The following is a 15,407-nucleotide window of genomic DNA, read 5'->3' on the forward strand; positions in this document are numbered from 1 at the left end:
AAAAAAAAAAAAAAAAAAAGGTAGCAGTAGCAAACCTCAAAGTATCGGTTCCATCATTCTCCAAAGCTTTGGATCTCCGAATTGCCTCTTCTGTAACATTAAATGCAAGACAATGATATCATAAGCAGAAGAAGAGTGCATGCCATTGCACAAAATATAATTCACTGATCAAAATTCAAGATTAGTTACCTTCCTCCTTCCTGCTCAATTTCTGTTCTGTTAACTGTCAAAAACGGCTAGAATCAGCACAAGAGGTAATGGAATTCTTAGGACATAGCTGCAAATTTAATTGCTGTATGAAGTTTGCAAAAAGAGAACAACTCCTAAGGAGTTCTTTTGGGGAGGCACTGTAGGGCGGGGTTTATGAGATTCCATAGCTTCATGTTTTATTTTGTTTAACTCTAGACTTTGCTTGTAACGTTTTTTCTTGATTCAATAAATTAAAATAAGGATGATTCATTTTCAGTAGAGAGGGAAAAAAGGTAATAGCAATTTCTACGAGTATACCTTTTTGGTTCCAGCAGCATCACGTTCTCTTATATTTCGCTCTAATTGCTCCCTCTCTCTTTGATCACGCTGTCGCTCTTCCTCCGACTGCATTTCAATTTAAACATGATGTTAAGAGAGCAGAGGGAACTACATGACTTCCGTTAGTAAACTTGTTTAACTAAATACATTTTTATCTAAGAAAAAGACATACTAGTAATAAAGAAACATTTGTCACTATTACTTGAGAAGATAAATCCCAAATAAGCTCAAATGAATACCTCAGAGCCATCGTCTTCAGAACTGGAAGTCCGTCTTTTAACCTGCCTATTTTCTCTTTCAAGAGCACTTTCCTGCATTGTCCCATCAAGTAAGAGAAAATTTAACCAACAAAAAAAAATCCATACATATATACATTTTCATATCTCATACTTCCTCATCATCTTCATCTTCTTGATATTCGTTTTTCTTTCTAAAGCGTTTTTTGCGATTTTCTGTTTCTCGGGGATCACCACTGCCTCCTTTATCTTCAAGAACCTCTTCGTCGTCAGCATCGAGTAGTGTGTATTTTTTTTGATTTCTTGCTAAAATTGCAGCTTCTCTCTCTTGCTTCTGATAAAGCTGAGGCAGGATAAAAGAAACGATACTATAGGACATGACTGAAGGACAATAAATAAGCAATCCAATCTCAAGAAAGCTATAAATCAATAAGTGAAGGGAGACATAGAGCAGAAAAACACGAAAGAACACTTAATATATGAATCACATTTATACAGTAAGCAAAATTTCAACTGAAGTATTACATTTAGACCAGTTGATTTCTTGCGTGGCACTCTAGAGAAAATTCCTTCAGCAAAAGCCAATGTTTCATTGGAAGATGGCAAGCCAAAATCCACCACCAACTTGCTCACTACATCAGCAGGTGATGCTGCTTGTTTGGCTGCAATAGAATTGTGGACATCAAAAACACTATTAAAACCGTATCTTTTACAATCCATAATTCAAATACCAAAGGGNCTTAATATATGAATCACATTTATACAGTAAGCAAAATTTCAACTGAAGTATTACATTTAGACCAGTTGATTTCTTGCGTGGCACTCTAGAGAAAATTCCTTCAGCAAAAGCCAATGTTTCATTGGAAGATGGCAAGCCAAAATCCACCACCAACTTGCTCACTACATCAGCAGGTGATGCTGCTTGTTTGGCTGCAATAGAATTGTGGACATCAAAAACACTATTAAAACCGTATCTTTTACAATCCATAATTCAAATACCAAAGGGAATGTTTATTTAATAAATAAGGAGAAGCGTACATAGTCCAATCATATACTGTACAATTGTTGGCTGAGAGAAACCAAGCAGTGACATTAACTGATCAGAAATCCACGTTTTCATGTCATTTTCTCCCCCCATCTCCCTGAAATTGAGTTTGGCAGTCAAACCAAAAGGTTTCCTATTGCATAACAAAACGATTCAAATGACATGTCATGCATTACTGTTGAGAAAAATGTAAATTAGTTCGATTCTAAGAAACAACAGAAAATAAATTTAAACTGGTAAATGAGGAACAATTAAAGAGGGAAAGCCCCACAACAAAAGGAAATCGTAGAAATTAATCAAACTATAAATTACCAGCAAAAAACCTCCTAGTGTCAATAATAAGAGATGAAGAAATCAACACACCTCCACAAGGATTTTCTAAAACTTCAAAAAACTCTCCTATTTTTCGCAAGCCGAATATTCCACAAGATAGGAAGAATGGTTGCACACCAAATGTCTCAACGTTCAACGTGATAGCGAAAAAAAAAATGACAGAAAGATAGCTACAAATAACTAGCCAATAACTCAACTATGACCCTTCCTCCCTATAAATCACTCCGACTTATCACCGACTCACTCTATTCATTACAAATCTCCCTAATTAAGTGTCTTGTTTTTTCTTCTAATCAAATAAGTTAACGTAACTCAATCCCAAATCTAGTCTAATACACCAGACATTTGAAATTTAGGCTTTCAAACATTCTGTAATATAAAACCTGGCTAGAAGCGAATCTGCGAGAAGAAACACTTGGAGGATCGCAAATCCGCCGCGTGGTCGCCGGTGAACGCTCGGCGTCGCGCAAACGGACGTCTTGTCAGCGTTCGAACTCTGTGCTGAAGGATCGATGGAAGAATCACGCGAAACACGATCTTGGAGCAACCTCTGTAGCTGAACGTCGTTCGCGCGTAATCTTCAGAGCGGGAGAAGCGTCGGCCGGATATAATTAACACCGGAGGAGAAGTCGCAAAGAGTGGGCAGTAGAAGAAATGAGAGCGAAAATAAGATTTCTTATTTATTTATTTATTTATTTATTTATTTATTTATTTATTTATTTTCTTTTTCCCTTTTCCTCTTCCTTTCCTTTTCTCTTTTTTTACTTTGCTGTATAAATTAGAAAAGTTATATTCAACGAGTTTAATTAAATATCATAATTAAAACATCTAAATAAAATTAATATATACTTTAATTCTATATTGAATTATTAGCCTTCAGATAGATGGGGTAAACTAACGAGCTCGGGTATTACTGAGTGAGAGAAAAGAGATAATTCAGATAATCCTATTAGGACCTTCGAGATTTAGAGCGTTCGAGCACAATGAGATTTGACTTTGTTGGTGTCAATTACAACACAGAATCTTGCTCGTTCTTGATTATACTACCTAACTAATTAACCCTCGTTACTAATGGAATCGAAACGATCTTTCGATTGATCAACTAATCATCTTTGTTTTTATTGTCCTATTATGACCGATAAACTTTTCTCGACGATGACAATAAAAAAAATATAAATTAGAAAATGAACATTATTGTCGGTGAAACGAACGTGTTAAATAGCATTAATGAATTGTTTGTTATCTTATATGTTTTTTTTATATGCGCCTGAGTGTACGAAAAATCAACGTATAATGAATTAAAAGATGTGACTGTGACCAAGACGTTCGTATAAATTAAGTATGAAATAATTATATTTAAATTTCGTTTAGCACCGTATAAAATTAGTTTTGAAACATTAAGGAAAAAATAATTAAGAGTTTTTTTTTTTTTTTTTTTTTTTAAAGAGATCAAGTTGATAAATATTTGGTATAAAATTAAAATATTATTTTAATCTATGTACAATAAAAAAATTGGTATATATAATTAACTTTTCTAACTAATTAATGTATTATTTTCTCAAAAAATATTGTTATTATTATTATTTAATTTTTGTTGATAAAAATTAAAAGTAATTTGAAGATTTAGTAAAAACATATAGCATAAAAGGAAAACTTTGAAATTAAAAATACAAAAATAGTATAAATTAAAATAAAAAATTTAAAAGTGTATGAACTAAAAGAGAAAAGACGATGACATTTTAATAATATTTGTATATATAAATTATGCTAAATAGTTACTCAGAATATCCATGGATCCGTTGTTTACAGGTTTTCACCCACTCAAATTCGTCGTGTTATCATCTCCATCTGATTTCAATTCAACGTCGTTGATCCAAAGATGGATTTTCATTTTAGGCATTTCCTTTAATATCCGCCTCGGTTGTCTTCTTAAACCATTCACCTGGACAAGGTTTTACAGAGAGGTTCAATGATCGTCTCATTCGTGTATTACTATTTATATGTCTGACCCGTGAGCTCCGATTTTGGGTGTTTTCACTTAATTCTATCACGATCTTCGATGTTCTGTTGATCAACCTCCACTTTTTATCCTTCTGGGACTGTTCAATTCACGAATTCAGGTAAATTTGGTGTTCTCCGAAGTAGGGATACCATTCATTTTGGACCCAAATCGGGTTAGGCAAGACTTCTTCGCATTCCCTGTTCATAAGTGATCGAAGCTGTGTTCGTGTGATTGTTTCTCTGCAGAGGCTCGGGAACTAATATCTCTGGTACGAAATTTGAGAAGTTCTAAGTTCATTTTTACTGTATTTATTTAAAATGTGACGAAAAAGCTTGATCAACGATATTAGAAAGATGGAATGCATGATTTTTTTTTTCATATGCTCAGCACGAGAGACAATGTTTCTCATCACTGGAATTCAAGCCTGATACAAATCAACGAACAAAATGAATTCTGAATCTTAATGATATTTAGTTGAAAGGTCTCTGCGACTTATTAAAAGTTGTGAGGATATTTGTATCAGCGCATTGTTAATATTTTGTTATAGATCAACATGTATTCCTTATACTGAGGTTGGAGATTTAAATCTCCACTTGTATATATATATATATAGATACACGTATGTCTGTATATGGATAGTTATAGAGTGCCTAATCCGTTCCAAGTTCTGTGGAAGTACTACAATTCAGTTCTGCTATTTCTGACACTTGGATTGTATAGGTATCAGAGACGGATTCGAAAAGCTTGTCATCACTATCATCGTTGTTCCTTTCTTGGAAGGCTGAGTTTTTCTCTGCTGCTGGCAACATGGGGTGCTATTCTAGCAAGAATGCAGATTCAAAGGCCAGCAGAGTTGCTCGATGGCAATCTACTGGCATCGTGGCTTTGCGGGACTCAAAGCTGAAGGTTATCTACCTTATTATTTTTAACATCAACTGTATATCGTCTTTTTGTTAGGCTTTGGCCATCGTGCTTATCAATGTTATGTTTGGATAATAGTTATGTACCAAGAGGACATATGGCTGTCTTTGTTGGAGGTCTTTTAGTGCTTCTGATTGTTTTTAAAAATCTCTTGCTCCGTTACAAGTAGGTACTTATTTAGTAATTGACAAATTAACTTCTTTATTAGATATATATTTGTATGCTAATGCATTATTTATGCGTGTGATTGAATGTCGCGGCATTGAGGAATTAGGAACGTTCGTGGCTGATGGAATCATTTCAAGTTATTAATTAGATTTTTCTTAGATGGAAGAAATCTCATCAAAGGAATAAAATGTGTCTTACAAAACCAAAGGACAAGGGGATTCCAAAACGTTCTTCCAGTCGGGACAAATGAAAGAAAGATTACAGTAACAAACCCCTTACATGCATGTTCTTTTTATCTGTGTTTTCCAGAAAGATATTGACAAGGATATCATTATGCTGTAAATAGGGTCAACTGTAAATGTTAGTCATACGTGGACCTTTGCTTTACGATACATCTGGCTATACTGATGTTGTTGATATTTGGATTGCATGAATTGGGGCTTTCACACAGAAATATTGTCATTATGAAAAAAATACTATACGAGTAGATGAATTCCAATAGCTCATGCCATTCTTTGGAAATGCTCACACGATTATCAATTTTGTTGGTCATATGCTCACACATTTACCAATGTTGGAACAGACATTTCCTGATGAAGTTCTTGACTTGGACAGATCTGTCCGCACCCTCGATTTAACTCACAATAAAATAGGTGGTTATCTCTAACTGTTCTTTCTTATGCTTCATGTTGCGGTCATAATTTTCGTTGAAAAGCTATTTTCTGACTTTAATCATCCTTGTATTGGCGATAATGAAGCTACTAATGATAATTTCAATACTTGTATTAATTTGTCTCTTCTGATTATTTTGCAGTTGATATTCCTATGGAAGTCTGCAAATTAATAAACATGCAGCGTCTGGTAGGGATTGTATTTCATTTTTACTCAGCTTATGTAGTATTGATTTGTAAAATTTTTCAATAAAAGCCTATGACATCATTGTAAAACTCTGTGCTTCTGTTCTCATTAGTTGTACATAGGAATTGTTGAATTCTTCTCTTTCCTTTATTTTTTAGATTTACAACAGTTTATTAGAAGTAGAACTAAGAATTCTGATACTTTATCTCACATTTCTCTTTGGGTGGGGGGGAAGAACTGCAAACAAGACTGAATTGCATCTTAAATTTTCATTTTCCTTGTCAGATATTGGCAGATAACCTTATTGAGCGTCTACCAATGAATTTGGGGAAGCTCCAATCTCTAAAAGTCATGATGCTTGATGGAAATCAAATTACGGCATTACCCGATGAATGTAATTTTCTTATCTAATTTATCAAGAGATATAAAAAAGAATGCAAGAAGCGATAGTATTTTTCTCCTTGTCCCAGACTACTGCAACTTCTGTTAGACTTTCTTACAATTTTTTTTTTAATGCATTCTAAATGAATATCAGTTCTTGTGTGTAGTGGGTCAGCTAGTAAGGCTTGAACGTTTATCTGTCTCCCGAAATTTGCTATCATCCTTACCTGAAACCATTGGAAGCTTGCGGAATGTAAGTGAATTTTATTTTTTATTCTTAGCATTTTAACAATTATACCTCCTCTGTCATTTTTTATTTGGTTGCATTTTCAGAGAACTTTAAGTTATGTTGTCTCTAACATCGAGTCAAAGTATTGGATCGTGGTATTGTAGATCTATGACTGCATATGCGGCAGCCACTACTTTAAAATTCTTCATGTCCATATCTCAAGTTGAATAGCAAAAAATAGGTGCCTCAGCAACCAATTATAGATAAACAAAATAAAATACGTTTGGAGCGTTAAAATAATGGTTAAAGAGGATGATGTGCCATAGCTAGTTTAAAAGATAATTCACCCTGCAATATGGAATATTTCTGTGCAAAAGTTGTTTTGCTGTACATGTTTTCACATATTAGAACTTATGGTTGGACACCTTAGAGTATATACTCAGAGGTAAAAGTCCTTAGAAGTTAGATAAACAAAAATGGAAAAAAAAGAGAAAAGAATCATAGGAGAGTGATTCGTTTAAGACTGATTGTTTAAGATTACAAGTAAACAGAATAGTTCGGAAACCTCTTTTTCATTCTAACTAGGATATACTCGTGATCAATCTTTCGTGATTGCGGAAAATGACACATCCATGACCATGGGACGAGACCGGGCAAAGTTCCATTACCCATCCAAAGGAAGCACTTACATTGCAGCAGAATTCCAAAAGACCTTGAGAGTCCTATAAATTTTATCAATCATGAGATTATGAAAGCCTCAACATCGTAACACTTGTATTTATAGTGAAGTTAATAATGAACTTCATTGCATGTGGGCCAATATTCATGCTAATGTCTATCGAAAGTCAATTAGCGAGATCGTGCTAAACTTTTTTAAACCATTTATTTTGATGTGGTAAAGTGTGCATACTACCATCCTCAGGGCTAACAAGAGGTTTGATGATGCAGTTATTTCTTATCAATGTGTCAAACAACAAGTTAAAATCTCTCCCAGAATCAATAGGAAGTTGTTTCTCCCTTGAAGAATTGCAAGCAAATGGTATGTGAAGTTCTTGCCTATCTTTTTACTGGAACTTTAAACATTTGCGATTCTATTCAAACATTTCCTTACATTTAAACAACTTTTCAGATAATCTTATGGAAGGACTTCCCTCGTCTGTGTGCAATTTAATTCACCTGAAGTCATTGTGTTTGGATAATAACAATATCGGTCAGGTAGACCTTTTCGCTATTTGTGCACTATTTAGCTTCCTAAATTAACAGTTCTGGTTATATCCACGAATGCGATACTATTTAACATAAAACGAATATCCTTTACTGATTATAGCCTGAGTTTTGAGATTTACCTGGAGGATTGACACTCCTTGATAGATATGTAGAATTTTAGTCCACAATGTGCCAACCTGAAATTGAAATCAATTGCTGAACTGAAAGTAACGAGGAAAAACTAGTTCATTAGATTGGGCATCTTCACTTAATAGACTGTCATTTTGATTTGAATTTCTCTCATGAATGAATAATTTCTACTCCAAATGCTATCTTATTTGTTCCTACATAATAAATTTCTCTCCATTGTATGCTTAGAAGTTTTCCTCTCAGCGTACGTAAATTTGATCTGTGGTCTTGTATTTCTATCTCAGCTACCATCGAATCTGTTGAAAGATTGCAAAGCATTGCATAATGTATCTTTACATGGTAATCCAATTATAATGGATCAATTTCAGCAGGTGTGGTCTACTTCTTAATTGCACTTCTCTCTCATTTAACATTATTCATAAAACAAGTGAAATATACTTACTGATACTGCTTGTTTCTTCCATGGACGACCAAGATGGAAGGATTTGATGAATTTGAAGGTAGGAGAAAAAAGAAATTTGACAAACAAATTGATTCCAATGTCATGATCAGTTCCAAGGGCCTTGATGAGGGTGTCGATCTATAAAACCATTGCACTGCCTTTATAAAAGAAAAATTGTAAGTTAGAATGCTAAATCTATACATTATGTTCTGTGTTCTAAACTTATTCAAATGCATCCTTGGTCTTATTACCTTACATTTAACTGTTCATTTTGGATTTAATGGTATCATTTTAGTCGTTATAATTTAACAAACGAGTTATTCTGTTGCAACCGAGTCGTATGAATAAGTAGGTAGTTGAATCACTTTTGATCACGTATGTTCATCGACTATTCTATTATTCATCATTATCTATAGGTTGTTTTTCGATCAAATTTTTAAATGAACGTCTTCACTCGAGATTACATCGTGACGTTATCAATGGTACACAACTGCCCTCTCTTTTGGCTATATCTTCTCTGAATTTACTCATTTCAACCTACACTATTCTGTACAGATTGAAGGAGACGGTTTTGCTTGTTTGCTTCCTTGTTGCTGTAAATTCAATGTGTGTGAAAGAATTGGGACTCAATTGTGCAACGTTTTGCAACATAAACTGTACACAGGAGGGGGCTCCGATACCACTGCAGTTTCGTGTATAAAATCATAAGCCTTTTTAATTGTGTTTAATTGTGATAAATGACTTATTTACGGTAGATATTATTATTGTAGTTTAAAAATATATATATAAATTGCTTTGTTGTCATTAAATTTTATTACAGAGGGATGCACAGAATTTAGATTATTATTAATTTTTACTTTTTATATATATATATATATATATATAGATAGATTAATAGAATAATAAGCTGAATTTCCAAGTCATTTATGCTCTTTTTTTATTGGACACATGGCGATTTATAATTGGTTCGAAAATATAATTATTGTAATATTTTTTTTTGGATTTTTGGTGTTACAATTTGTGACACACCAAAGTTTCTCAATTCCCCTATAGTTAACTCTAAGGAGGTTAATTTTTTAACATTTTTATCGGTTTTGTATTATACATATATTTTATAGGTAATTCAACGCACTTTCGAGAGTATTTGTTTTAACTATCGTTTGATTAAATTTTTTTCGAGGAATTAAAATTATGCACTTAATTAAACTTTATGTAAACAAAAATACGTGTTAATTATTGTGGGGTAGGGTTGACACATTATAATTTTTAATAACAATAAATAATTAAAAAATTGTAATTTATAAAGTATAGTTGCAAAATTTTAATGTATAAGTCAAAAAATAATAAATAATAATAATAATAAAAAAAGTCAATTGCCACTTAGGCGGTCGAAAGATGCCACGTGTAAGATCCATTGCATTGGATTAAAACCCAAATCACTACTACGTCGTGTGTTCGTATTTCACATATATAGCGATTTCCTCCACGTCCTCAGCCCCTAACGGAGAGGGCCTTATTCGTAATTCCATAAAGATTCGTGCCTCTTTTAGCTATATTCCATTTCGGATAACTTTCTTCAAACAAAACCAAACCCTAGTTTTGGTCATCGTCAATCGCCGCCGCCTCTTTCANTTTTTTTTTTTTTTTTTTTTGTTTCCATCGTCCTCCTTCTCGATCCACCGCTTCGATCTGTCTTTCGTTATTAGATCTGGTTTTGATTCATCCTCCTCTACATATCGGTATCAATTTTGCCGTTTTCGTCTTCTTTTTACGTTTCTTGTCTTAGGTCATCATCGAAGCTCCGATCCTTGAGGCTAATCGGAGATCTGTTCTTTCCAACTCTGGTTCTGGTTTTTGTTTTTTTATTTCGATTTTTCTTCGAATTTGTAAATTATTTTTAATCTTTTTAGCGTCTTAGATCTGGATTTTTGTTTTTGTTCGCCTGGGATCGTATATTCCATCAATTTATCGTAAATCGTTGTTCCCGATTTGTTTGATTTTGTGATTTTGGTGGATTAGCGAATATAGGGTTAGGGTTTCTGCGTATTTGGGATTTTTTTTTTTTTTTTTTACCAAAATTAATTGGGGGAAATTCAAATTTCTCGGAGTAACCGTGACTGTTCGTTCAATTACCTGTATATCCGAGCTCCGTTTTTCCTCTTCGTCTTTGCTCCGTTGATACGTCGACTATTTTAGAGGTACAGAGTGAATGGTTCTTCATTTTTTAGGGTTTTCAGATTTGATGTTTAATTGATGAAAATATCTAGCAGTAATTTCTAATTATCGTTCTTCGATTTTTTTAACCCTTCTAATAAGCCAAGTTGGGCCCCTTTCTATAATGGTACTCATTTACATGTATGCCCCTTCCCTGTATAAAACTCTCAACAATCATGAATATTTAAACAGTTTAGATGATGATATCACTAGAAGTAGAACTAAATATTTTAAGCATCGATTATAGTATATTCTCATTACTACATTGCCTTTTCTTGGTGAATGACTTGGACAATGGACTCTTTCAGGTCTCAGATTTTTTTGAGAACGCTTTTGAAGAATATTTTTGTTCCTTTCTTCGTAGGTAGAATAAGACGATAACCAAGCATGTTAAATTCTCTTCTGTTTCTTAAACAATTGTTCATATTCGTGTTATGGGTTTGACATGTGTCTTGTCAACTGACTTCAACATGCATGTGCAAATTCTCTTCTGTCTTTCCTTTTTACCGTGAGGTTAATATGTTTCCTTGATACTGGAATGGTACTTGATATTATTAATAGGATACTGAAGGTGGTCTGAACATGAAAAAGGCATCCCAGATAGTGGTAGAAGATGGATGATGCTCTCTTTAGTACTTTAGAAAAGAACAGAATCCAAACTCTACTGGTCTATGATTTATTCTCTGATGTATTAACTCAATTAAATGTAGACTAGTTAAGAAACTCAAGGTGCTTGATTATTTGATTAAATATAGATGATTTAAGTATTTGATTAGGATCCTTTCAAGGTTTCAGCATTGACCTTTTCTAGAATGTTTTCCTCCCCCAGTTGTGTATAATTTAAGTAATATTTATTGTGCATTGTGCCTCTATCTGTTTCATTATTAATTGATGGGATTTCTGGCAACTTTTTTAACTTATTGTTTCCTCCACAGATCACAATTGGTGCTGCCGTTAAAATGGTACAGAAACGGTCTTTTGATGATGGAGAACCACTTGAGATCTCTTCCAAGCACTTGAAACAAGTGGTTGAACAAAGCCATCAAATAATGTCATTTTCAGAATCTGTTATCTCTGAAGATCCTCTACGATATCATTTTGCTCTAGGTGCGAGATTTTGCCTTTAATCTTATGTGGAAGTTTTCAGCAACTGTCTTAAGACTTGTAGTTTGTTGAAGTTGCTATCTTGTAGGATTGTAATGTGGAAGCTGCAGATTTGAGCTATTGTACCCAACATATATTTATCATCTACTTATTATCATCCCTTTGTATTTAACAATCTCTCAGTGAAAGATATTTTTTTGATTTGGGCTAATCATTTGTGCAGTTTTATGTATTTTTTTTATTGTTTATTTGATTGATAAAATTAGCTGTAAAACGTAATCTGTCTGATGTTTCTATTTAGAGCTGTCTGGATAACTCTGATGGCAATTCATTTTCAATTGTGATTGACAGGGGAGGAATTTCCAAAGAATGATATAGAAAGTGACGAAAAGCTTTCAAGTGGAGTTTTCTCAGAGCCCCAGGGAAGCAGTGATGACTTTGATACTAGTATTCCTGGCTTCATGTCCTTCTCTTGCACGAACAATATTAAGGCCCATGAAGAGGGATCCCCATCTAAATCTCCTCGACATCATTCTATTTCCTCTGATTTTTTTAACCCTGTAAATCATCAGCGAAGGATTTTGACGTACTGTGAAGAAATATATTCTTTACTATTGGACCACCCTCCTCAAAAATCTGTTTCCATTGGTCCTGATCATCAAGCTATTGTTCCACCATGGAGATCACGGGATGTGGAGGTTATGCCTTATGTGTCTGAATCAGATTCAAAGTCTGATCTTACGGTTGATGAATACGAGAAGAGGTTGATTGGTACTTGTGTTATTCCAATGCCTGATGTGGATTCAGAAGTTGGGAGTGGAAGAGCAGCTTGCAGCTGTGAGGATGGTGGATCTGTGGGATGTGTTAGTGAGCACATTGCAGTTGCAAGGGAGCAGCTTAAAAGTTCTATTGGACCAGAAAAATTTATGGAGCTAGGGTTTTCTGAAATGGGAATGCAAGTGGCCCAGAAATGGAGTGAAGAAGAAGAACGATTGTTTTATGAAGTTGTTTTTTCCAATCCAGTCTCATTGGGGAAAAACTTCTGGGGTGATCTTTTGGACGTTTTTCCTTCCAAATCTAAAATGGAGATTGTTAGCTACTACTTCAACGTTTTTATGCTCAGAAGGCGAGCAGAGCAGAACAGATGTGATTCATTAAACATTGATAGTGACAATGATGAGTGGCAAGGGAATGATGACTATGGCGACAATGAACCTGGAATGACGGAAGAGGATGACGACTCTGTTATTGAATCACCACTACACGAAGTTGGGCCTGTATTCAATCATGGCCGGGAAGATGATTTGCAGGAGTATGACGAGGATATTACCGATGAAAGATTTGATGATAATGAAAGTGAGGGAATTGGTAATTGTTTCAATAATTGTGGTTCCAGTCCCGCTCTTCAGGACAAAATTCCTTGTGATGAAAGGGGAGGAGAACACGAAGTTCAAGATGATTCCTGCACATCATCTGAGACGTGTCCTGCAACCCAAGAACTTCCAGCCAAGACGGAGCATTGTGATCAATGGCTGGGTAGCTTTACGGGGCCAAGCAATAGTGTTGGTCTTGGTCATGGGCCTTCATCGGTTCAAGATCATTGTGATGCTAAGGTGTGGGATGTTGGATACTTGACTTGTTCGAAAAGTGAAGTTGACTTCTTGCCAACTAGCTGTATGATAGAAGAAGTTTTTGGAGATGGTTCGAGTAATTACAAGGCAAGGGATGGGAAGAGCTAGAGTTAGTTGCAGCCTGAGCATTCAACATCATGAATGGTAAATTGGAATGGAAAAAAATTTTCCTTTCTTTTTACTTTCTCGAGGGTGTATCACCCAAAATTTTTCTCCTGCATATAAATAGCGATAGGGAGAATTGCAATTTTCTTTTTCATCAAGCTAAGATGGACAGCCACCTTCCCTGTAAAGAGATGGCATACTTGAAACGCAATTTGTTTTCCTGCAAGATGTCTTCTCTTGATCATAAATGAAAAAATTGGACTCATGTTTCGTCTCTCTTGTGCAAAAAGAAAGTGAGTTTTGCACATCCATTTATTTATTAGCTTGTCTGTATATATTCATGAACAAGAATTATTGATACATAATGGTCAAAATATCTGAAATTTTAGCCAGAGACGTGTTTTCCAAGTGATATACTTATTAAGTGCCCCATCCGTAGGCCTGTTTCCTGTATTTTCATAGGTTGTGAACTTTTGTACCTGCCTGCTTAATGGATGGCCTGACTTACTGCCAAGGATGCAATACTGTGTGCCTCATTGTCTAATAGTGAACCAACGGAAATCATGTGCTTTCATTGCATTTGCAACCATGTGTGTGTGTGTGTGTTTTTTTCACTTGCTCGACTCTTCTTTTGGATCTCATTTTTCTTTTGGTGTAGAGATTGACAGGTTTGTGCATCATGTTGAGGCATCAAGTTGTTTGCATAAAGTTGCATCATGTTGTGTCTGTCATTGCCTGGTTTTAGTGTCATTTTGAATAGGCTTTACTTATGGTTAATTTGCATTAGATTTAGAAACCCAATGTGGATTTTTCCATAGTTGTGGGAACCTAGTGAGATCATCTTATCCCTTCATTGTTGTTGATATAAGGGCTTTGTTGGAGAAAGAAAGAGAGGCCAATCTTTGCTCTATAAAGGGTTCTACTTTTTAAAATTTGAGCATCACTTTTTTAGGAGCCCCCCATTGAAACCTCACTTCCAAGTCAAGTCCAAGCAGACGGTAGCCCGCACCATATGCAAAAGAACTACAATACAATACAACTATCATATCACTCCTGCCAAGTATCCACCTTCTGTTTTTCCTTCATTTTAAAATCTTAGCAACTTTAGTCAAACAAACCACAATTTGTACAGGCGCGAGTGCCTTCCACGTTCCTCCACTGGGTCCATCCCTCTTTCTCCTTGAACAAGTTTAGTTCTTTGAAAATTATTGCCTTTTGTTTTCATTTTCCTCGCAGAAGCAGCAGAATCAGTCCGGATTGGATGTGATCGGCAAGCAATGCACATGTTGCGTAAGATTAAACACAGACTATATTTTATTTGATTCCAAAAGATAGTTCACTTATTTATATATTATGAATTGTGATGAACTATAAAAAGAATAGGCTGTGTCTGACACATTTTGTAGGAAAAAACAAAGCAGAAAATGGAAGGCAATTACAGACAAGTCACAGCTAAAACTCGTACTGAAGTGCTGAAGAAGGGAGCAACCAAATGGAAGGTGCTCCTTAATCAATAGTCGACATGTGATTAGTAGTCCCAATCAATGCCTTATCCTTTTCTTTTACATTCATTAACTTTGTGCTTAATTGCCAACATAGGCCGGCACTGAAGCTGCAGAACTCTTCTTGGTTTTTTCTTCTTTTCCCTTTTCACTTTCTTTACCATGTTCTTTTTCTTGTGAACAAAACCAAAGAGAGAAGCCATTAGGAAAAAGTGGACCAAACTAAGCTGTCAAAGTGTTTTTTTTCTCAGTAAATCTCAATAAACTAAGCATACCAAACCCTCTTAAAGAGGATAGTCAATACAATATACAAATATCAGTTGGTTTAAAACATCTGGGAACTTACCCAAGT

At 34.8% G+C, this 15,407-nt stretch overlaps 3 protein-coding genes across 5 annotated transcripts in view; 2 read left to right on the top strand and 1 right to left on the bottom strand.

The window, feature by feature from the left end:
• The window catches only part of LOC111792337 (pre-mRNA-splicing factor ATP-dependent RNA helicase DEAH1), a 12,558-nt gene extending 9,751 nt beyond the window's left edge, over positions 1-2,807 (bottom strand). The window contains exons 1-8 of one of the 2 annotated variants that reach the window (XM_023673729.1): positions 2,526-2,807; positions 1,803-1,906; positions 1,558-1,694; positions 919-1,107; positions 768-839; positions 508-594; positions 190-223; positions 36-90 (exon numbers count right to left, since the gene is read on the bottom strand). In XM_023673729.1, coding sequence (XP_023529497.1) covers positions 36-90; positions 190-223; positions 508-594; positions 768-839; positions 919-1,107; positions 1,558-1,694; positions 1,803-1,902 — 674 coding nt within the window. In that variant the 5' untranslated portion in view covers positions 1,903-1,906; positions 2,526-2,807. Of the gene's footprint in view, positions 1-35; positions 91-189; positions 224-507; positions 595-767; positions 840-918; positions 1,108-1,557; positions 1,695-1,802; positions 1,943-2,525 lie in introns of both variants that reach the window. The other variant, XM_023673730.1, reaches the window with a different exon arrangement.
• Positions 2,808-3,942: 1,135 nt separating this feature from the next.
• On the top strand, positions 3,943-9,311 carry LOC111792317 (plant intracellular Ras-group-related LRR protein 7-like). Of its 2 annotated transcripts, none has more exons than XM_023673702.1 (11): positions 3,943-4,412; positions 4,865-5,050; positions 5,817-5,886; positions 6,048-6,094; positions 6,377-6,485; positions 6,640-6,725; positions 7,650-7,740; positions 7,831-7,916; positions 8,342-8,428; positions 8,533-8,675; positions 9,055-9,311. In XM_023673702.1, exons 2-10 carry the CDS (start codon positions 4,952-4,954, stop codon positions 8,641-8,643), a joined length of 786 nt encoding a protein of 261 aa, XP_023529470.1. In that variant the 5' UTR covers positions 3,943-4,412; positions 4,865-4,951; the 3' UTR covers positions 8,644-8,675; positions 9,055-9,311. The 2 variants fall into 2 exon arrangements, with proteins under 2 accessions (XP_023529470.1, XP_023529469.1); XM_023673701.1 differs by having other exon boundaries at positions 4,872-5,050.
• An 813-nt stretch (positions 9,312-10,124) lies between these two features.
• On the top strand, positions 10,125-13,945 carry LOC111793441. Its single transcript, XM_023675311.1, has 3 exons — positions 10,125-10,697; positions 11,649-11,820; positions 12,169-13,945. Exons 2-3 carry the CDS (start codon positions 11,673-11,675, stop codon positions 13,554-13,556), a joined length of 1,536 nt encoding a protein of 511 aa, XP_023531079.1. The 5' UTR covers positions 10,125-10,697; positions 11,649-11,672; the 3' UTR covers positions 13,557-13,945.
• The last annotated feature ends 1,462 nt before the right edge of the window (positions 13,946-15,407 follow it).

Source organism: Cucurbita pepo, chromosome LG04 (genome assembly GCF_002806865.2).
Source record: "Cucurbita pepo subsp. pepo cultivar mu-cu-16 chromosome LG04, ASM280686v2, whole genome shotgun sequence".
Taxonomy (NCBI): domain Eukaryota; kingdom Viridiplantae; phylum Streptophyta; class Magnoliopsida; order Cucurbitales; family Cucurbitaceae; genus Cucurbita; species Cucurbita pepo.